The sequence below is a fragment of the Heterodontus francisci genome, chromosome 44 (assembly GCF_036365525.1).
Source record: "Heterodontus francisci isolate sHetFra1 chromosome 44, sHetFra1.hap1, whole genome shotgun sequence".
Lineage (NCBI taxonomy): Eukaryota > Metazoa > Chordata > Chondrichthyes > Heterodontiformes > Heterodontidae > Heterodontus > Heterodontus francisci.
Window position 1 is genome coordinate 14590444 of NC_090414.1, and position 21007 is coordinate 14611450.

Consider the following 21007-nt stretch of genomic DNA (forward strand, 5'->3'; position numbering starts at 1 on the left):
AACAGCTAGTCAAGAGGAAGAAGGAAGCTTACTTAAGGTTGAGGAAGCAAGGATCAGACAGGGCTCTAGAGGGTTACAAGGTAGCCAGGAAGGAACTGAAGAATGGACTTAGGAGAGCTAGAAGGGGACATGAAAAAGTCTTGGCGGGTAGGATTAAGGAAAATCCCAAGGCGTTCTACACTTATGTGAGGAACAAGAGGATGGCCAGAGTGAGGGTAGGGCCGATCAGGGATAGTGGAGGGAACTTGTGCCTGGAGTCGGAGGAGGTAGGGGAGGTCCTAAATGAATACTTTGCTTCAGTATTCACTAGTGAGAGGGACCTGGTCGTTTGTGAGGACAGCGTGGAACAGGCTGATATGCTCGAACAGGTTGAGGTTAAGAGGGAGGATGTGCTGGAAATTTTGAATGATATGAGGACAGATAAGTCCCCGGGGCCAGACGGGATATACCCAAGGATATTACGGGAAGCAAGGGAAGAGATTGCTGCGCCTTTGGTGATGATCTTTGCGTCTTCACTGTCCACTGGAGTAGTACCGGATGATTGGAGGGTGGCAAATGTTGTTCCCTTGTTCAAGAAAGGGAATAGGGATAACCCTGGGAATTATAGACCAGTCAGTCTTACGTCGGTAGTGGGCAAATTATTGGAGAGGATTCTGAGAGACAGGATTTATGATTATTTGGAAAAGCATGGTTTGATTAGAGACAGTCAGCATGGCTTTGTGAGGGGCAGGTCATGACTCACGAGCCTTATTGAATTCTTTGAAGATGTGACAAAACACATTGATGAAGGAAGAGCAGTGGGTGTGGTGTATATGGATTTTAGCAAGGCGTTTGATAAGGTTCCCCATGGTAGGCTCATTCAGAAAGTAAGGAGGCATGGGATACAGGGAAAGTTGGCTGTCTGGGTACAAAATTGGCTGGCCCATAGAAGACAGAGGGTGGTATTAGATGGAAAGTATTCAGCCTGGAGCTCGGTGACCAGTGGTGTTCCACAAGGATCTGTTCTGGGACCTCTGCTCTTTGTGATTTTTATAAATGACTTGGATGAGGAAGTGGAAGGCTGGGTTAGCAAGTTTGCCGATGACACGAAGGTTGCTGGAGTTGTGGATAGTGTGGAAGGCTGTTGGAGGTTGCAACGGGACATTGACAGGATGCAGAGCTGGGCTGAGAAGTGGCAGATGGAGTTCAACCTGGAAAAGTGTGAAGTGATTCATTTTGGAAGGTCGAATTTGAATGCGGAATACAGGCTTAAAGACAGGATTCTTGGTAGTGTGGAGGAACAGAGGGATCTTGGGGTCCATGTCCATAGATCGCTCAAAGTTGCCACCCAAGTTGATAGGGTTGTTAAGAAGGCGTATGGTGTGTTGGCTTTCATTAACAGGGGGATTGAGTTTTAGAGCCGCGAGGTTATGCTGCAGCTCTATAAGGCCCTGGTTAGACCACACTTGGAAAATTGTGTTCAGTTCTGGTCGCCTCATTATAGGAAGGATGTGGAAGCTTTAGAGAGGGGTGCAGAGGAGATTTACCAGGATGCTGCCTGGACTGGAGGGCATGTCCTACGAAGAAAGATTGAGGGAGCTAGGGCTTTTCTCATTGGAGCGAAGAAGGATGAGAGGTGACTTGATAGAGGGGTACAAGATGATGAGAGGCATAGATCGAGTGGATAGCCAGAGACTTTTTCCCAGGGTGGAAAGGGCCATCACCAGGGGGCATAATTTTAAGGTGATTGGAGGAAGGTTTCGGGGAGATGTCAGAGGTAGGTTCTTTACACAGAGAGTGGTGGGTGCGTGGAATACGCTGCCAGCGGTGGTAGTCGAAGCAGATACGTTAGGGGCATTTAAGCGACTCTTGGATAGGTACATGAATGATAGTGGAATGAAGGGTAGGTAGTTAGTTTGATCCTAGAGTAGGTTCAAGGTTCGGCACAACATCGTGGGCCGAAGGGCCTGTACTGTTCTATGTTCTAGAAGGAGGCCATTTAGCCCATTTTTCTGACGCTTGTGATCTGGAACGCGCTGCCTGAAAGGGCAGTGGAAGCAGATTCAGCAGTAACTTTCAATCAGAAATTAGAGAAATGCGTCAAGGAAAAAACAATTGCAGGGCGGTAAGGATAAAGTGGGGGAGTGGGGCTCATTGGATAGCTCTTTCAAAGAGCCAGCACAGGCACAATGGGCTGAATGGCCGCCTTGTGCTGTGTCCGTGTTTTTTTTATTCTATCCGTTTTCACAGAGGAGGAAGAGACCTGTCAATTCGGGGGCAGTTACTAGAATCTCCTCGGGGACAGAGGGACTGAGCACTTGGGCAAGTACAAGTTGATTAGACCGTCGCTGGGAATTTGTGGAGGGTAGGTCTTGTCTGACTAAGAGTTATTCGAGGAGGCCACTAACGTGGTGGATAGGGGAGTGTTGACCATATGGAGTGCCAGAAGGCACTTGATAAGGTTCCACGCAAGAGATTACATGTAAAATTTAGAGTTTATAGAATTGGAGGTAACATTTTGGACACGGATAAAGGGAATGTTTGTTGATTTGGTGGTGTGCAGCTGGTGTCCCCCCAGGGACCTCAACTTTGCACCATATTTGTCAATGACTTGGATGACGGGATAGAGAGTTGTCTATCCAGATTTGCAGAGAAACACCAAGTTAGGAGGGACGGTAAGTTGAGCAGATGGGAGCAGGAAGTTACAAAGGGACGTCGACAGATTCAGTGAGTTGGCAAAACTGTGCCAGACGGAGCTCCATGTGGTTGTCCACCTTGGATCCCAAAATAGTCGAATCAGAATGCTTTCTTGTGGCGAGACATTAGGAGCTGAGGAGGAGCAGAGAAATTTGGGCGGTGTTGTGATCACGTGGTGGGACCTGGGTGGTTCCCACTGTTCAACTCCCCACCTGACTGCAGCAAGCGTATTTGTAACGGAGTTCAGCCCCTTGGTGTTTTATTTTTCAAATAAACAGACAGCGATAGTATTTCTTGTAGATTTAAAAGACAGAAAGTCAATTGTTTGTTGATCAATACACCTTAACACGAAATTGTCGCAACCTCGTTCACTCACACAAAAGACAGATAGAGAAGGGAAGAAGGAAGATGACTTTTAGTGGGGGAAAGGTTTCGATAAGCCTGTTGAATTCTCCTAGAAATCAAGTGCTCAATGGATGCAGGCCTGAGATGAGTGTAGATTTCTCTCTTGACTGAAGGTTCCATTCAAGATAATGGGCTACTTCTCGCTCTCACTGCTATATAATGTGGATGTCAGATTCTGAAGCAGGGCACACTTTTTCTGGCTTGGCTGGAACACAAGCAGTCAGGATGTTGCTCGCTCTCTCATGCGCTCATTTTTCATTTTTAAAAGACAAAGTCTGTTTTTCATAACTCTTCAGAGTTAGTCCATGATTGTCGTATCATCGCACTTAGTGTGCGTGACCACGTCTGTGTGCGCACAGTGGACGGGTACAAAAATAATCAAAAAGGCTGATGGGATGTTGTCCTTTACCTCCAGAAGACTGCATTATAAATGCTTCAGTTGTACTGAGCCTTGGTCAGACTCCATCTGGAGTAACTGTGTTCAGTTCTGGGCCCCGCACCTCAGGGAGGCTATATTGGGCTTGGAGGGGGTGCAGTGCCGATTCACCCAGAATGGTACCGGGAATTGGAGGGTTAAATTATGAAAACAGGTTGCATAAACTTGGCTTGTATTCCCTTGAGCCTAGAAAGATGAGGGGTGATTTAATCGAGGTTTAAAATGATAACGGAGTTGAAAGGGTAGATACAGAGAAACTGTTTTCACTCGTTGGGAGTACAGAACAAGGAGGCATAACCTCAAAACTAGAGCTAGACCTTTCAGGGATGATATTTGGTATCACTTCTTCACACACACACACTACTGAAACTCTGTCCTCCAAGAATAACTGTTACGGCTGGGGGGTGCGGGGGTGGGGGGGTTGCAATTGGAGGCTTTCCTCAAGATTGCTGGATTTTAATTGGGTAAAGAATATGGAGTAGGTAAATGAAGTGTAGGTCAGCCACGATCGAGGGACTGAATCCTGTTCCAATGTTGCAGTACGGATTTCAGAAAGCTTGATGATGGAGAGCTGGAGGAGAGGGATTGGGAAGGGCTGAGCCCGAGGGATGGTGATTCCAGTGACAGAGGGAGCGATAGATTTCTGCAGGAAATGCAGCGGATGCGGTGTTCGTGGACTTCCTGAAAGCCTTGAACAAGGGACCACACAGGAGCTAGCGGAGAGGTCGTGGGATTAAGGGATGTTAGCAGACTGGGTTAGGGATCAGTTAAAGGGAGGAAACCAGGAGTAGCAGTTTACGTGTAGCTTCTCCGAGTGATATCCCACAGGATTCAGTTCTGGGGCCACTTCACAGTGAACATCAGTGATTTCGATCTCGAACTGGAGGGAGTGGTGTTTAAACAAAAAAAAAAAGTTGACAAATGTTAAACTCTTATGTTGTCTCACATATTCGACGAAAAGCTACCTCTCTCATCAAACGTTTGGTCATCTGACCGAATATCATCTTATGTTGCTCGGTGTCGTATTTTGCTTCATAACTTTAGAATGTTTTGTTTTATAATGTCTGTGAAGCACCTTGAAATGTTTTATTACTTTAGAGGTGATGTAGAAATGAGTTGCTGTTGTAAATCATCAAACTCTTTTCAATTAATCAGCCATTTAACGCACTTCTGACCTCCAGACATCTCAATGTCGTCTTCCTTCCAATGACCTCAGTTGGTGGTAATTCTTTTTACCATTTCCCCCTCTACCTCCGCAGGTGATGTTTCTGGGAGAGCTTGAGGAGATTCTGGATGTTATCGAACCCTCGCAGTTTGTGAAGATTCAGGAAGCGCTGTTTAAGCGAATAGCAAAATGTATCTCCAGTCCTCATTTCCAGGTCAGTGTGTGTGTGAGAGATTGGTGGGTCAGTGTGGGACTGTATCATGGTACAGTGTTTGGGGAGGGCTGGAGGAGAGGGGTTGTGAAGGGCTGACCCATGTGGTGGTGGTAGTCATTCCTGTAATGTCCTGTATAGGTGGCGGAGAGAGCATTGTATTTCTGGAACAATGAATACATCCTGAGTCTGATCGAAGAAAACTGCCAGAGGATCCTACCCATCATGTTTGGGACTTTATATCGAGTCTCCAAAGAGCACTGGAATCAGTAAGTACCAAAAGCAGCCATCTTCACACTCCCGGAGATACCTTGTAAATACTGACGCACTCCCAGGGGACCCCCTGTAAATACTGACGCACTCCCAGGGGACCCCCTGTAAATACTGACGCACTCCCAGGGACCCCCTTGTAAACACTGACGCACTCCCAGGGACCCCCTGTAAATACTGACGCACTCCCAGGGGACTCCTTGTAAATACTGACGCACTCCCAGGGACCCCCTTGTAAATACTGACGCACTCCCAGGGGACCCCCTGTAAATACTGACGCACTCCCAGGGACCCCCTTGTAAATACTGACGCACTCCCAGGGGACTCCTTGTAAATACTGACGCACTCCCAGGGGACTCCTTGTAAATACTGACGCACTCCCAGGGGACTCCTTGTAAATACTGACGCACTCCCAGGGACTCCTTGTAAATACTGACGCACTCCCAGGGGACCCCTTGTAAATACTGACGCACTCCCAGGGACCCCCTTGTAAATACTGACGCACTCCCAGGGACCCCCTTGTAAATACTGACGCACTCCCAGGGACTCCTTGTAAATACTGACGCACTCCCAGGGGACTCCTTGTAAATACTGACGCACTCCCAGGGACTCCTTGTAAATACTGACGCACTCCCAGGGACCCCCTTGTAAATACTGACGCACTCCCAGGGGACCCCCTGTAAATACTGACGCACTCCCAGGGACTCCTTGTAAATACTGACGCACTCCCAGGGACTCCTTGTAAATACTGACGCACTCCCAGGGGACTCCTTGTAAATACTGACGCACTCCCAGGGACTCCTTGTAAATACTGACGCACTCCCAGGGACCCCCTTGTAAATACTGACGCACTCCCAGGGACTCCTTGTAAATACTGACGCACTCCCAGGGGACCCCCTGTAAATACTGACGCACTCCCAGGGGACTCCTTGTAAATACTGACGCACTCCCAGGGGACTCCTTGTAAATACTGACGCACTCCCAGGGACCCCTTGTAAATACTGACGCACTCCCAGGGGACTCCTTGTAAATACTGACGCACTCCCAGGGACCCCTTGTAAATACTGACGCACTCCCAGGGGACCCCTTGTAAATACAGACGCACTCCCAGGGGACTCCTTGTAAATACTGACGCACTCCCAGGGACTCCTTGTAAATACTGACGCACTCCCAGGGACCCCCTTGTAAATACTGACGCACTCCCAGGGACTCCCTGTAAATACTGACGCACTCCCAGGGACCCCCTTGTAAATACTGACGCACTCCCAGGGACTCCCTGTAAATACTGACGCACTCCCAGGGACCCCCTTGTAAATACTGACGCACTCCCAGGGACCCCTTGTAAATACTGACGCACTCCCAGGGACCCCCTTGTAAATACTGACGCACTCCCAGGGACTCCCTGTAAATACTGACGCACTCCCAGGGACCCCCTGTAAATACTGACGCACTCCCAGGGGACCCCCTGTAAATACTGACGCACTCCCAGGGGACTCCTTGTAAATACTGACGCACTCCCAGGGGACTCCTTGTAAATACTGACGCACTCCCAGGGACTCCTTGTAAATACTGACGCACTCCCAGGGACTCCTTGTAAATACTGACGCACTCCCAGGGACTCCTTGTAAATACTGACGCACTCCCAGGGACTCCTTGTAAATACTGACGCACTCCCAGGGACTCCTTGTAAATACTGACGCACTCCCAGGGACTCCTTGTAAATACTGACGCACTCCCAGGGACTCCTTGTAAATACTGACGCACTCCCAGGGGACCCCCTGTAAATACTGACGCACTCCCAGGGACTCCTTGTAAATACTGACGCACTCCCAGGGGACTCCTTGTAAATACTGACGCACTCCCAGGGGACTCCTTGTAAATACTGACGCACTCCCAGGGACCCCTTGTAAATACTGACGCACTCCCAGGGGACTCCTTGTAAATACTGACGCACTCCCAGGGGACTCCTTGTAAATACTGACGCACTCCCAGGGGACTCCTTGTAAATACTGACGCACTCCCAGGGACCCCTTGTAAATACTGACGCACTCCCAGGGGACTCCTTGTAAATACTGACGCACTCCCAGGGACCCCTTGTAAATACTGACGCACTCCCAGGGGACTCCTTGTAAATACTGACGCACTCCCAGGGACCCCCTTGTAAATACTGACGCACTCCCAGGGACTCCCTGTAAATACTGACGCACTCCCAGGGACCCCCTTGTAAATACTGACGCACTCCCAGGGACCCCCTGTAAATACTGACGCACTCCCAGGGGACCCCCTGTAAATACTGACGCACTCCCAGGGGACTCCTTGTAAATACTGACGCACTCCCAGGGGACTCCTTGTAAATACAGACGCACTCCCAGGGGACTCCTTGTAAATACTGACGCACTCCCAGGGACTCCTTGTAAATACTGACGCACTCCCAGGGACCCCCTTGTAAATACTGACGCACTCCCAGGGACTCCTTGTAAATACTGACGCACTCCCAGGGGACCCCCTGTAAATACTGACACACTCCCAGGGGACTCCTTGTAAATACTGACGCACTCCCAGGGGACTCCTTGTAAATACTGACGCACTCCCAGGGACCCCCTTGTAAATACTGACGCACTCCCAGGGGACCCCCTGTAAATACTGACACACTCCCAGGGGACTCCTTGTAAATACTGACGCACTCCCAGGGGACTCCTTGTAAATACTGACGCACTCCCAGGGACCCCCTTGTAAATACTGACGCACTCCCAGGGACCCCTTGTAAATACTGACGCACTCCCAGGGGACCCCCTGTAAATACTGACACACTCCCAGGGGACTCCTTGTAAATACTGACGCACTCCCAGGGGACTCCTTGTAAATACTGACGCACTCCCAGGGACCCCCTTGTAAATACTGACGCACTCCCAGGGACCCCTTGTAAATACTGACACACTCCCAGGGGACTCCTTGTAAATACTGACGCACTCCCAGGGACCCCCTTGTAAATACTGACGCACTCCCAGGGACCCCCTTGTAAATACTGACGCACTCCCAGGGGACCCCCTGTAAATACTGACACACTCCCAGGGGACTCCTTGTAAATACTGACGCACTCCCAGGGGACTCCTTGTAAATACTGACGCACTCCCAGGGGACTCCTTGTAAATACTGACGCACTCCCAGGGACCCCCTTGTAAATACTGACGCACTCCCAGGGACCCCTTGTAAATACTGACGCACTCCCAGGGGACTCCTTGTAAATACTGACGCACTCCCAGGGACCCCCTTGTAAATACTGACGCACTCCCAGGGACCCCTTGTAAATACTGACGCACTCCCAGGGACTCCTTGTAAATACTGACGCACTCCCAGGGACTCCTTGTAAATACTGACGCACTCCCAGGGACTCCTTGTAAATACTGACGCACTCCCAGGGACTCCTTGTAAATACTGACGCACTCCCAGGGACTCCTTGTAAATACTGACGCACTCCCAGGGGACCCCCTGTAAATACTGACGCACTCCCAGGGACTCCTTGTAAATACTGACGCACTCCCAGGGGACTCCTTGTAAATACTGACGCACTCCCAGGGGACTCCTTGTAAATACTGACGCACTCCCAGGGACCCCTTGTAAATACTGACGCACTCCCAGGGGACTCCTTGTAAATACTGACGCACTCCCAGGGGACTCCTTGTAAATACTGACGCACTCCCAGGGGACTCCTTGTAAATACTGACGCACTCCCAGGGACCCCTTGTAAATACTGACGCACTCCCAGGGGACTCCTTGTAAATACTGACGCACTCCCAGGGACCCCTTGTAAATACTGACGCACTCCCAGGGGACTCCTTGTAAATACTGACGCACTCCCAGGGACCCCCTTGTAAATACTGACGCACTCCCAGGGACTCCCTGTAAATACTGACGCACTCCCAGGGACCCCCTTGTAAATACTGACGCACTCCCAGGGACCCCCTGTAAATACTGACGCACTCCCAGGGGACCCCCTGTAAATACTGACGCACTCCCAGGGGACTCCTTGTAAATACTGACGCACTCCCAGGGGACTCCTTGTAAATACAGACGCACTCCCAGGGGACTCCTTGTAAATACTGACGCACTCCCAGGGACTCCTTGTAAATACTGACGCACTCCCAGGGACCCCCTTGTAAATACTGACGCACTCCCAGGGACTCCTTGTAAATACTGACGCACTCCCAGGGGACCCCCTGTAAATACTGACACACTCCCAGGGGACTCCTTGTAAATACTGACGCACTCCCAGGGGACTCCTTGTAAATACTGACGCACTCCCAGGGACCCCCTTGTAAATACTGACGCACTCCCAGGGGACCCCCTGTAAATACTGACACACTCCCAGGGGACTCCTTGTAAATACTGACGCACTCCCAGGGGACTCCTTGTAAATACTGACGCACTCCCAGGGACCCCCTTGTAAATACTGACGCACTCCCAGGGACCCCTTGTAAATACTGACGCACTCCCAGGGGACCCCCTGTAAATACTGACACACTCCCAGGGGACTCCTTGTAAATACTGACGCACTCCCAGGGGACTCCTTGTAAATACTGACGCACTCCCAGGGACCCCCTTGTAAATACTGACGCACTCCCAGGGACCCCTTGTAAATACTGACACACTCCCAGGGGACTCCTTGTAAATACTGACGCACTCCCAGGGACCCCCTTGTAAATACTGACGCACTCCCAGGGACCCCCTTGTAAATACTGACGCACTCCCAGGGGACCCCCTGTAAATACTGACACACTCCCAGGGGACTCCTTGTAAATACTGACGCACTCCCAGGGGACTCCTTGTAAATACTGACGCACTCCCAGGGGACTCCTTGTAAATACTGACGCACTCCCAGGGACCCCCTTGTAAATACTGACGCACTCCCAGGGACCCCTTGTAAATACTGACGCACTCCCAGGGGACTCCTTGTAAATACTGACGCACTCCCAGGGACCCCCTTGTAAATACTGACGCACTCCCAGGGACCCCTTGTAAATACTGACGCACTCCCAGGGGACTCCTTGTAAATACTGACGCACTCCCAGGGACCCCTTGTAAATACTGACGCACTCCCAGGGGACCCCCTGTAAATACTGACGCACTCCCAGGGGACTCCTTGTAAATACTGACGCACTCCCAGGGACTCCTTGTAAATACTGACGCACTCCCAGGGGACCCCCTGTAAATACTGACGCACTCCCAGGGGACTCCTTGTAAATACTGACGCACTCCCAGGGACTCCTTGTAAATACTGACGCACTCCCAGGGGACCCCCTGTAAATACTGACGCACTCCCAGGGACTCCTTGTAAATACTGACGCACTCCCAGGGACCCCCTTGTAAATACTGACGCACTCCCAGGGACTCCCTGTAAATATTGACGCACTCCCAGGGACTCCTTGTAAATACTGACGCACTCCCAGGGACCCCTTGTAAATACTGACGCACTCCCAGGGACCCCTTGTAAATACTGACGCACTCCCAGGGGACTCCTTGTAAATACTGACGCACTCCCAGGGGACCCCCTGTAAATACTGACGCACTCCCAGGGGACTCCTTGTAAATACTGACGCACTCCCAGGGACCCCTTGTAAATACTGACGCACTCCCAGGGACCCCTTGTAAATACTGACGCACTCCCAGGGGACTCCTTGTAAATACTGACGCACTCCCAGGGGACCCCCTGTAAATATTGACGCACTCCCAGGGGACTCCTTGTAAATACTGACGCACTCCCAGGGACTCCTTGTAAATACTGACGCACTCCCAGGGACTCCTTGTAAATACTGACGCACTCCCAGGGGACTCCTTGTAAATACTGACGCACTCCCAGGGACCCCTTGTAAATACTGACGCACTCCCAGGGACCCCTTGTAAATACTGACGCACTCCCAGGGACTCCTTGTAAATACTGACGCACTCCCAGGGACCCCCTTGTAAATACTGACGCACTCCCAGGGGACCCCCTGTAAATACTGACGCACTCCCAGGGGACCCCTTGTAAATACTGACGCACTCCCAGGGGACCCCCTTGTAAATACTGACGCACTCCCAGGGGACTCCTTGTAAATACTGACGCACTCCCAGGGACTCCTTGTAAATACTGACGCACTCCCAGGGACCCCCTTGTAAATACTGACGCACTCCCAGGGACTCCTTGTAAATACTGACGCACTCCCAGGGACCCCCTTGTAAATACTGACGCACTCCCAGGGACCCCTTGTAAATACTGACGCACTCCCAGGGGACCCCTTGTAAATACTGACGCACTCCCAGGGACTCCTTGTAAATACTGACGCACTCCCAGGGACCCCCTTGTAAATACTGACGCACTCCCAGGGACTCCTTGTAAATACTGACGCACTCCCAGGGACTCCTTGTAAATACTGACGCACTCCCAGGGACCCCCTTGTAAATACTGACGCACTCCCAGGGGACCCCCTTGTAAATACTGACGCACTCCCAGGGGACTCCTTGTAAATACTGACGCACTCCCAGGGACTCCTTGTAAATACTGACGCACTCCCAGGGACTCCTTGTAAATACTGATGCACTCCCAGGGACTCCTTGTAAATACTGACGCACTCCCAGGGACTCCTTGTAAATACTGATGCACTCCCAGGGACTCCTTGTAAATACTGACGCACTCCCAGGGACTCCTTGTAAATACTGACGCACTCCCAGGGGACTCCTTGTAAATACTGACGCACTCCCAGGGGACCCCTTGTAAATACTGACGCACTCCCAGGGGACCCCTTGTAAATACTGACGCACTCCCAGGGACCCCCTTGTAAATACTGACGCACTCCCAGGGACCCCCTTGTAAATACTGACGCACTCCCAGGGACCCCCTTGTAAATACTGACGCACTCCCAGGGACTCCTTGTAAATACTGACGCACTCCCAGGGACTCCTTGTAAATACTGACGCACTCCCAGGGACTCCTTGTAAATACTGACGCACTCCCAGGGGACTCCTTGTAAATACTGACGCACTCCCAGGGACTCCTTGTAAATACTGACGCACTCCCAGGGACCCCCTTGTAAATACTGACGCACTCCCAGGGGACCCCCTTGTAAATACTGACGCACTCCCAGGGACTCCTTGTAAATACTGACGCACTCCCAGGGACTCCTTGTAAATACTGACACACTCCCAGGGACTCCTTGTAAATACTGACGCACTCCCAGGGACTCCTTGTAAATACTGACGCACTCCCAGGGGACCCCTTGTAAATACTGACGCACTCCCAGGGGACCCCCTGTAAATACTGACGCACTCCCAGGGACCCCCTTGTAAATACTGACGCACTCCCAGGGACCCCCTTGTAAATACTGACGCACTCCCAGGGACCCCCTTGTAAATACTGACGCACTCCCAGGGACCCCCTTGTAAATACTGACGCACTCCCAGGGACTCCTTGTAAATACTGACGCACTCCCAGGGGACCCCTTGTAAATACTGACGCACTCCCAGGGGACCCCCTGTAAATACTGACGCACTCCCAGGGGACCCCTTGTAAATACTGACGCACTCCCAGGGGACCCCCTGTAAATACTGACGCACTCCCAGGGGACCCCCTGTAAATACTGACGCACTCCCAGGGACTCCTTGTAAATACTGACGCACTCCCAGGGACTCCTTGTAAATACTGACGCACTCCCAGGGACTCCTTGTAAATACTGACGCACTCCCAGGGACTCCTTGTAAATACTGACGCACTCCCAGGGGACTCCTTGTAAATACTGACGCACTCCCAGGGACCCCCTGTAAATACTGACGCACTCCCAGGGGACCCCTTGTAAATACTGACGCACTCCCAGGGGACTCCTTGTAAATACTGGCGCACTCCCAGGGGACCCCTTGTAAATACTGACGCACTCCCAGGGGACCCCTTGTAAATACTGACGCACTCCCAGGGGACCCCCTTGTAAATACTGACGCACTCCCAGGGACCCCTTGTAAATACTGACGCACTCCCAGGGGACCCCTTGTAAATACTGACGCACTCCCAGGGGACCCCTTGTAAATACTGACGCACTCCCAGGGACCCCTTGTAAATACTGACGCACTCCCAGGGGACCCCTTGTAAATACTGACACACTCCCAGGGGACCCCCTGTAAATACTGACGCACTCCCAGGGGACCCCCTGTAAATACTGACACTCTCCCAGGGGACCCCCTGTAAATACTGACGCACTCCCAGGGGACCCCTTGTAAATACTGACGCACTCCCAGGGGACCCCCTGTAAATACTGACGCACTCCCAGGGGACCCCTTGTAAATACTGACGCACTCCCAGGGGACCCCCTGTAAATACTGACACACTCCCAGGGGACCCCCTGTAAATACTGACGCACTCCCAGGGACTCCTTGTAAATACTGACACACTCCCAGGGGACCCCCTGTAAATACTGACGCACTCCCAGGGGACCCCGTGTAAATACTGACACACTCCCAGGGGACCCCCTGTAAATACTGACGCACTCCCAGGGGACCCCTTGTAAATACTGACGCACTCCCAGGGACCCCCTGTAAATACTGACACACTCCCAGGGGACTCCCTGTAAATACTGACACACTCCCAGGGGACTCCTTGTAAATACTGACACACTCCCAGGGGACCCCCTGTAGATACTGACGCACTCCCAGGGGACCCCTTGTAAATACTGACGCACTCCCAGGGGACTCCCTGTAAATACTGACGCACTCCCAGGGGACCCCTTGTAAATACTGACACACTCCCAGGGGACCCCCTGTAGATACTGACGCACTCCCAGGGGACTCCCTGTAAATACTGACGCACTCCCAGGGGACCCCTTGTAAATACTGACGCACTCCCAGGGGACTCCCTGTAAATACTGACGCACTCCCAGGGGACCCCTTGTAAATACTGACACACTCCCAGGGGACTCCCTGTAAATACTGACGCACTCCCAGGGGACCCCTTGTAAATACTGACGCACTCCCAGGGGACTCCCTGTAAATACTGACGCACTCCCAGGGGACCCCTTGTAAATACTGACGCACTCCCAGGGGACCCCTTGTAAATACTGACACACTCCCAGGGGACCCCCTGTAGATACTGACGCACTCCCAGGGGACTCCTTGTAAATACTGACGTACTCCCAGGGACTCCTTGTAAATACTGACGCACTCCCAGGGACTCCTTGTAAATACTGACGCACTCCCAGGGACCCCCTGTAAATACTGACGCACTCCCAGGGGACCCCCTGTAAATACTGACGCACTCCCAGGGGACTCCCTGTAAATACTGACGCACTCCCAGGGGACCCCTTGTAAATACTGACACACTCCCAGGGGACCCCCTGTAGATACTGACGCACTCCCAGGGGACTCCCTGTAAATACTGACGCACTCCCAGGGGACCCCTTGTAAATACTGACGCACTCCCAGGGGACCCCCTGTAAATACTGGCACACTCCCAGGGGACCCCCTGTAAATACTGATACCCTCATACACTGCATTTGCAGCTCACTATACAGCGTCTACTGTGATATAAGGTGTCGGCAAGGCAGAATGTCTCTAGTTGTGATCTTGCAGGGTACAGCAGAGAGCTGGAGTCCTGACTGAATGTGCCCTCTCTCCACAGAACAATTGTCTCCCTCATCTACAACGTGCTAAAAACCTTCATGGAGATGAACAGCACACTCTTCGATGAGCTGACGGCCTCTTACAAAGTGGACCGACAGCGGTACGAGTGAGCCTGCTACTGGCTGTTTTATTTTGGTCGCTCTGTATTGTGATGACGGGCAGCGGGGAGGCTAACATTTGGGCCTTTGTCTGTCTCTGCAGGGAGATTAAGAAAGAGCGGGAGAGGGAGGAGCTGTGGAGGAAGTTGGATGATCTGCAGCTGAGGAAGATGAAGAGTTTGGAAGACCTCGAGGAGTTATCCAATGATCAGAACCTCAGCTGCCCTGACTAGCTGCCAAGTGCCAAACAGAAACCATAGGCATAGCCCCCACCACAGAGATCCCCCTCCCCTCCCCTCCCTCCCTCTCCCCAACAAAGTCCCCACCCACCTCCACACACACCTTGCGGATCACAGTGGGAAAACGACCTAATTCGTGATGGCAGCTGATGAGGTGTAGACTATGCTGCCGTCTGTCTGTACAAACATCTTTAAATGTCTAGACGACACTCTTCCCCGGAGACGTAACAAAAGTTGTCGGGGAGGAAAAATGTATTTTAAAACTTCCTAAAACAGTAACTTGAAACATTTATCTAGTGCAGTGCTCCTTGCAGAATGTTAACCCATGTCTCGGTCTTCACCTTCCCCCACCTCATTGATGTAATGGAGAATAAACCTCTTTTTATCCGGTGCTTGTTGGGGTAGAACAGACTTGTGGGTCTCGTGACCTCTCAATAGCATAGACAGTTCTTGAAATCGCTCTCCCTCTCCCGTGGGCTCTCGCATACTCTCGCACACTCACTTGCACACACACTCTTGTACCTACGCAGTGAGCCCACCTTGTACATATTAACGGGAAGGGGCTCTCCCTCCCCCTCGGCTCTACGCCGGATCCTCCTTTTACAAGGAAGCAGCCTCTGATGTCCAGTTCTTCCCAGGGTGGGATTTGACCTGGTGTGGAGGGGGACAGACAGAATCCCCGGGCAAGCAAGGGGCAAATGCAGACCGCGGGCGACAACCCAATGCTAGAATTCCCTGACGGTAACAGCGCCCTTTGCCCCTGGGCTGGTCCATGACTGGAAAGTTGGGCAGGAGGCAATTGAAAGACTTTAAGCCTTCTCTGGTCAGGAGCGGACTCCCGGGCGGCAGACCGAGGCGGGAGCGGGCAGTGCACTTACTCCCGATCCTCCCGGTAAACGTGTATCCAGATGGGGCAGGGCCTGATGAAAGCCCACCCCGGGCGGGGGGTGGGGAGGGAGAGGGGAACACTGGAAGGAGCCCAGACTCGGACATGCTGGAAGCCAGTGGGACTCTTTTCTAACCTCCACCTCCATGCCCTCCCCCCCACACTGTCACCCTGACCAGCTTCCAGTGATGATTCCATTCAGATGGTCTACAAAGGCCAGTGGGGTCCATTATTCCAGCCCCTCATTCACATCCGACTGAAAGTTGCCTAATTAACCAATGTAGACATGTTTTTAACTCCATTGGGTCCTCAGCTTGGCTGTTGCCATCATAATTCAGAATAACTCTCCCCTCCCTCAACAGCCGGCCCCCTTCTTGCCCCTCTGAAGGGACAGTGCCGGGATCGAGGGGATTTGTTGGGAATCGCAAATCCAAAATCCACCACCCCCCCCCCCCCCGACCCCAAAATTCCCCTTCCCCCGAGGGCCCAATATGGATTTGGGGTGGGTGGAGGGGGGGGAGCCAGTTGAGAGTAGGACATGGAGGAGGGGTATAGGTTGTCTCGTTCATACATCCTGCATGACCTCCTGACCTTACCCATCAGGGGGTCAAGGGGCAGAGCACCTTTCAAGGTGACCTCTAGCCCAGTGGGTCAGCGGTTGAGACCTGCAGAGCCATTGGTCGGTGTCTGGAAGATGCTACAGTGAGTGGGTTGGTGGGGGCAGCTGCTGGTGAGACGAGGCTGTCATTTGACCCGATGTCCGAACCGTTTGTCGCTGCTGTTTGAAAGAAAGACCCTGGAGGAAAACTCCTGCCGAGCCGACCTCCTGTTGTGATGGTGGAGCCCGTGTCCCGTTCCCTGCTAGCTCTCGCCTCTCCGTCACCTCTCCGTCACCCCGCGGCCCACTGCGGGAGGCTGCTCGTAGGCATGTGAGGGCAACCTTTGAGGCGGCGCGGACAGACTCTCGGCCTCCGATTCCTTCTCCGTTCTCGTCATCTCTCTGCCCACCCAGCCTTCCAGCAGGGTTTAAATCCGTGAACCCGGCCGTGCCCACCCCACCCCATAAAACCCAGCTGCTGCTGGAACCAGTGGGGGGCACAGTCACGCCCTGGCCCCTTACCCGAGCCCCTCGGGGCCGGGAAGGGGGGGGCATTCAAACTAAGGACTGGTGAGCTGAGGTTAGAGTTCTGGGAGGGGGTGGAGGTGATTTGGGCCGATATTCGGCACCCCAGGCAGAGCCAGTGTCCAGAAACAGTGCTGACAGACACCGACAAACGTGTCTGGAAGTGCAGACACTTCCTCCCCCCCAACCCGTGCAAGACCCCCGGCCACAAACGACTGTTACTTTATCTCCATACTTACCGGGGGAGGAGACAAACCAGTAAATTATAGACGGCCCCCGTCCAACCCCCCCAACCAGCTGCTGTCGCAGTCCCCTTACTCCCGATACACCAGTGCATACTGTAGATATGTCTAAGTAGATTAAGTTAAGAGTCACAATACACTACCGATGAGCTGCTGCCCCTGACTCTGTCCCGTCGTCGGGACCTGCCCACTCGTAGGGAGGGCTACAGGGCTGCAGCCGTTGCTGAATTTGCTCCATTCTACCTGTCTCGCTCCCTTGAGTGCAATAAAAACGGCAAAATGACAAACCTACCCCTGCCTCTGTCTCACTTTCTGTTCGGTATGATCAAGATCCACGTAGGCAAGTATGCAAGCCGCAAACACGCCAGCCAATCGCCGCACAGCAAGATCCCACAAACGCCAATGACGTAACTGACCACCGAATCTGTTTTTATTGATTGTTGAGGGATCGATATTGGCCCCAGGACACCGGGGACAACTCTTTTTCCACCTCCCACCTCCCACCTCCCCAACTGCTCTTCCACTAGTGGTTGTGGGATCTTTTACATCCACTTGAGGGCAGCCAGATCCTCCGTTTAAAGTTTCCTCCAAAAAAATGGCACCTCTGACAGTGCGGCAGTCCCTCGGTGCAGCCTCTGCAACAGTGCGGTATTCCCTCGGTACCGCCCCTCCGATAATGTGGCACTCCCTCAGTACTGCCCGTCTGACAGTTCGACGCTCCTTCAGTACCACTCTTCTGACAGTGCGGCATCCCTCAGTACCGCCCCTCCGACAGTGCGGCACTGTCTCTACTGCCCCTCCGATAATGTGGCACTCCCTCAGTACCGCCCCTCTGACAGTGTGGTACTCCCTCAGTACCGCCCCTCTGACAGTGTGGCACTCCCTCAGTACCGCCCCTCTGACAGTGTGGCACTCCCTCAGTACCGCCCCTCTGACAGTGTGGTACTCCCTCAGTACCGCCCCTCTGACAGTGTGGCACTCCCTCAGTACTGCCCCTCTGACAGTGTGGTACTCCCTCAGTACCGCCCCTCTGACAGTGTGGCACTCCCTCAGTACTGCACTGGTAGTGTCAGGCTGGATTATGGGCTCAAGTCTCTGGAGTCAGGGTTGGAAAGCAAGACGAGCGAGAAATACCAACTGAATTACGGCTGCCAACTGAAGCACGAACTCCAAATGGGGCACATCACCCACAAAAGTAATTCTAGCAAACTTTTATCAAGCAGACCCCAAAACCAAGCTGGCATTAAATTCCACAGGGTCAGAGAGCATCTCTTAAGTGGGCTCGCTGCTGACTGGCAGTGAGGTCTGTGTGATCAGTTTATCATCAATTTAACTTCATAGTGGTGTTCGTGTTTGGGGGGCGTTCACCTGCGGAGACTGCCTGCTCCTCTTGCTCCTGTCTGACCTACACGAAGATTTCTCTGCTCTCAGTTCATGTTGAAGACGGGGAGATGAACCATTTCAACAGACACTTATATTCATAAAGCGTCTCCACCCTAATAAAATGTTCAGGATTGAGATGAATAGATTTTTGGATAGTAAGGGGAAATCCAGGGCTAGTGTGGGAAGGTCATCAGCCATAATCTTACTGAATGGCCCGAGCTGGCTCAAAGGGTTTATGTTTCTGATGTAGGACAGTGAGGAGAGGGTGAGGGGATTTCAGCTGGAGGCATACAACGTACGAGTCCCTGATAAACCTTAGGACAGGGATGTTCCCCAGCTTGAGGCCCAGTCTGCTCGAGTTAGCTGATCTCTCACTGCCTGCAGTTGGCAAAGGGCAAATCACCCTGGGCTCCTTGCTGCTGATGTTGTATGGTGTTTGGGCAAGGATGTGATTTCAAGGGACCTGTCGCTTGAACTTGCCTTTCCCTTGCTGTTCTTTCTCTTCCTTCCTCCAACCCCTGGCGGATACAACTCTTGGGACACCATCCTCTCATCTCTCCATTACCCAGGGCCCAAAGCCGTCTTAGAAACTCTTCCAAATGTCATCTTTATAAAAAAAAATTATTCATTCTCGGGGTGTGGACGTCTCTGACACTGGAATTTATTGCTTATCCTACGTTGCGCTGATAAGGTGATGAGACTTCCCGGTAACGAAGCAACATCCACATCAAGGTACGTTAAAGAGTTAGTCACGTTGCTGGAGGACTGGAGTCACAGGCCCAGACTGGGTAAGCTTTCATTCTCTAAAAGGACATCAGTAAAACGTCGGGTATTTAAAGCAAGTCCAACAACTTCACTGTCAGTTTTTGCGCGTTTTACTGAAACTTATTCCCATTTATTTGGTGCCATGACATCACACAAGGAGGCCATTCGGCCCATCAAGTCCACGCTGGCTCTTTATGGAGCAATCCAGTCAGTCCCAGTTCCCCCGCTCTATCCCCACAGCCCTGTAAGTTTATTTCTCTCAACTGCCCATTCAGTTTCCTTTTGAAATCATTCATCGTCTCCGCTTCCACCGCCCTCGTGGGCAGCGAGTTCCAGGTCATTACCACTCACTGTGTTAAAAAAAAAAGTTCTTCCTCACATCCCCTCCATCTCTTACCCAAAACCTTCAATCTGTGTCCCCAGTCCTTGTACCATCAGCTAATGAGAACAGCTTTTCTTTGTCTATCTTATCTAAACCTGTCATAATCCTGTACACCTCTATCAAGTCTCCCCTCAATCTCCTTTACTCCAAGAAGAACAACCCCAGCTTCTCCAACCTAACCTTGTAGCTAAAATCCCCCATCCCTGGAACCATTCTGGTAAATCTCCTCTGCACCCTCCTTCCCAAAGTGTGGAGACCAAAACTGGATGTAATACTCTAGTTGTGGCCTAACCAGGGCTTTGTAAAGGTTCAGAATAACTTCCCCCTGCTTTTGTACTCGATGCCTCCATTTATAAAGCTCAAGATCCCATATGCTTTACTAACCACACTCTCAATATGTCCTGCCACCTTCAAAGATCGATGCACATGCACCCCCAGGTCCTTCTGTCCCTGCACACTCTTTAGAACTGTGTCATTAAGTCTATATTGCCTCTCCCTATCCTGTCTGCCAAAATGCACCACCTCGCACTTTGCTGTACTAGGAATGTCCTTGCATCCTTTCTTGAATAAGGGTGTCACATTTTCCACTCCAATCGTCTGGCACCTCCCCTGTATCTAGGGAAGATTATGGCAAGCCCTTCTGCTATCTCCACCCCCTGTTCCTTTAGCAACCTGAGATGCAAGCCATCTGGACCAGGTGACTTATCCACTCTAATGCATAGCCAGCCTTTCCAGTACATCCTGCCTATCAATTTTCACCCCATCCATTACCTCTACCTCTGCTTCTACTGAAATTTTGTCAGCATCCGCTTCCTTAGGAAACACTGATACAAAGTACTCATTAAGTATTTTATCCTTTTTTCATTATTTGTTCATGGGACTTGGGCATCGCTGGCTAGGCCAACATTTATTGCCAATCCTTAATTGCCCTTGAGAAGGTGGTGGTGAGCTGCCTTCTTGAACTGCTGCAGTCCATGTGAGGTAGGGACACCCACAGTGCTGTTAGGAAGGGAGTTCCAGGATTTTGACCCAGTGACAGTGAAGGAACGGCCGAAATAGTTCCAAGTCAGGATGGTGTGTGACTTGG

General features: G+C 51.9%; 1 protein-coding gene across 1 annotated transcript in view; it reads left to right on the forward strand.

Moving 5' to 3' along the window:
* The window catches only part of ppp2r5b (protein phosphatase 2, regulatory subunit B', beta), a 96452-nt gene extending 79205 nt beyond the window's left edge, over nucleotides 1–17247 (forward strand). The window contains exons 8-12 of the mRNA XM_068021679.1: nucleotides 2230–2301; nucleotides 4777–4896; nucleotides 5035–5162; nucleotides 14801–14902; nucleotides 15004–17247. Of these exons, the coding sequence (XP_067877780.1) occupies nucleotides 2230–2301; nucleotides 4777–4896; nucleotides 5035–5162; nucleotides 14801–14902; nucleotides 15004–15133 (552 nt within the window). The 3' untranslated portion in view covers nucleotides 15134–17247. The remainder of the gene's footprint in view (nucleotides 1–2229; nucleotides 2302–4776; nucleotides 4897–5034; nucleotides 5163–14800; nucleotides 14903–15003) is intronic.
* The last annotated feature ends 3760 nt before the right edge of the window (nucleotides 17248–21007 follow it).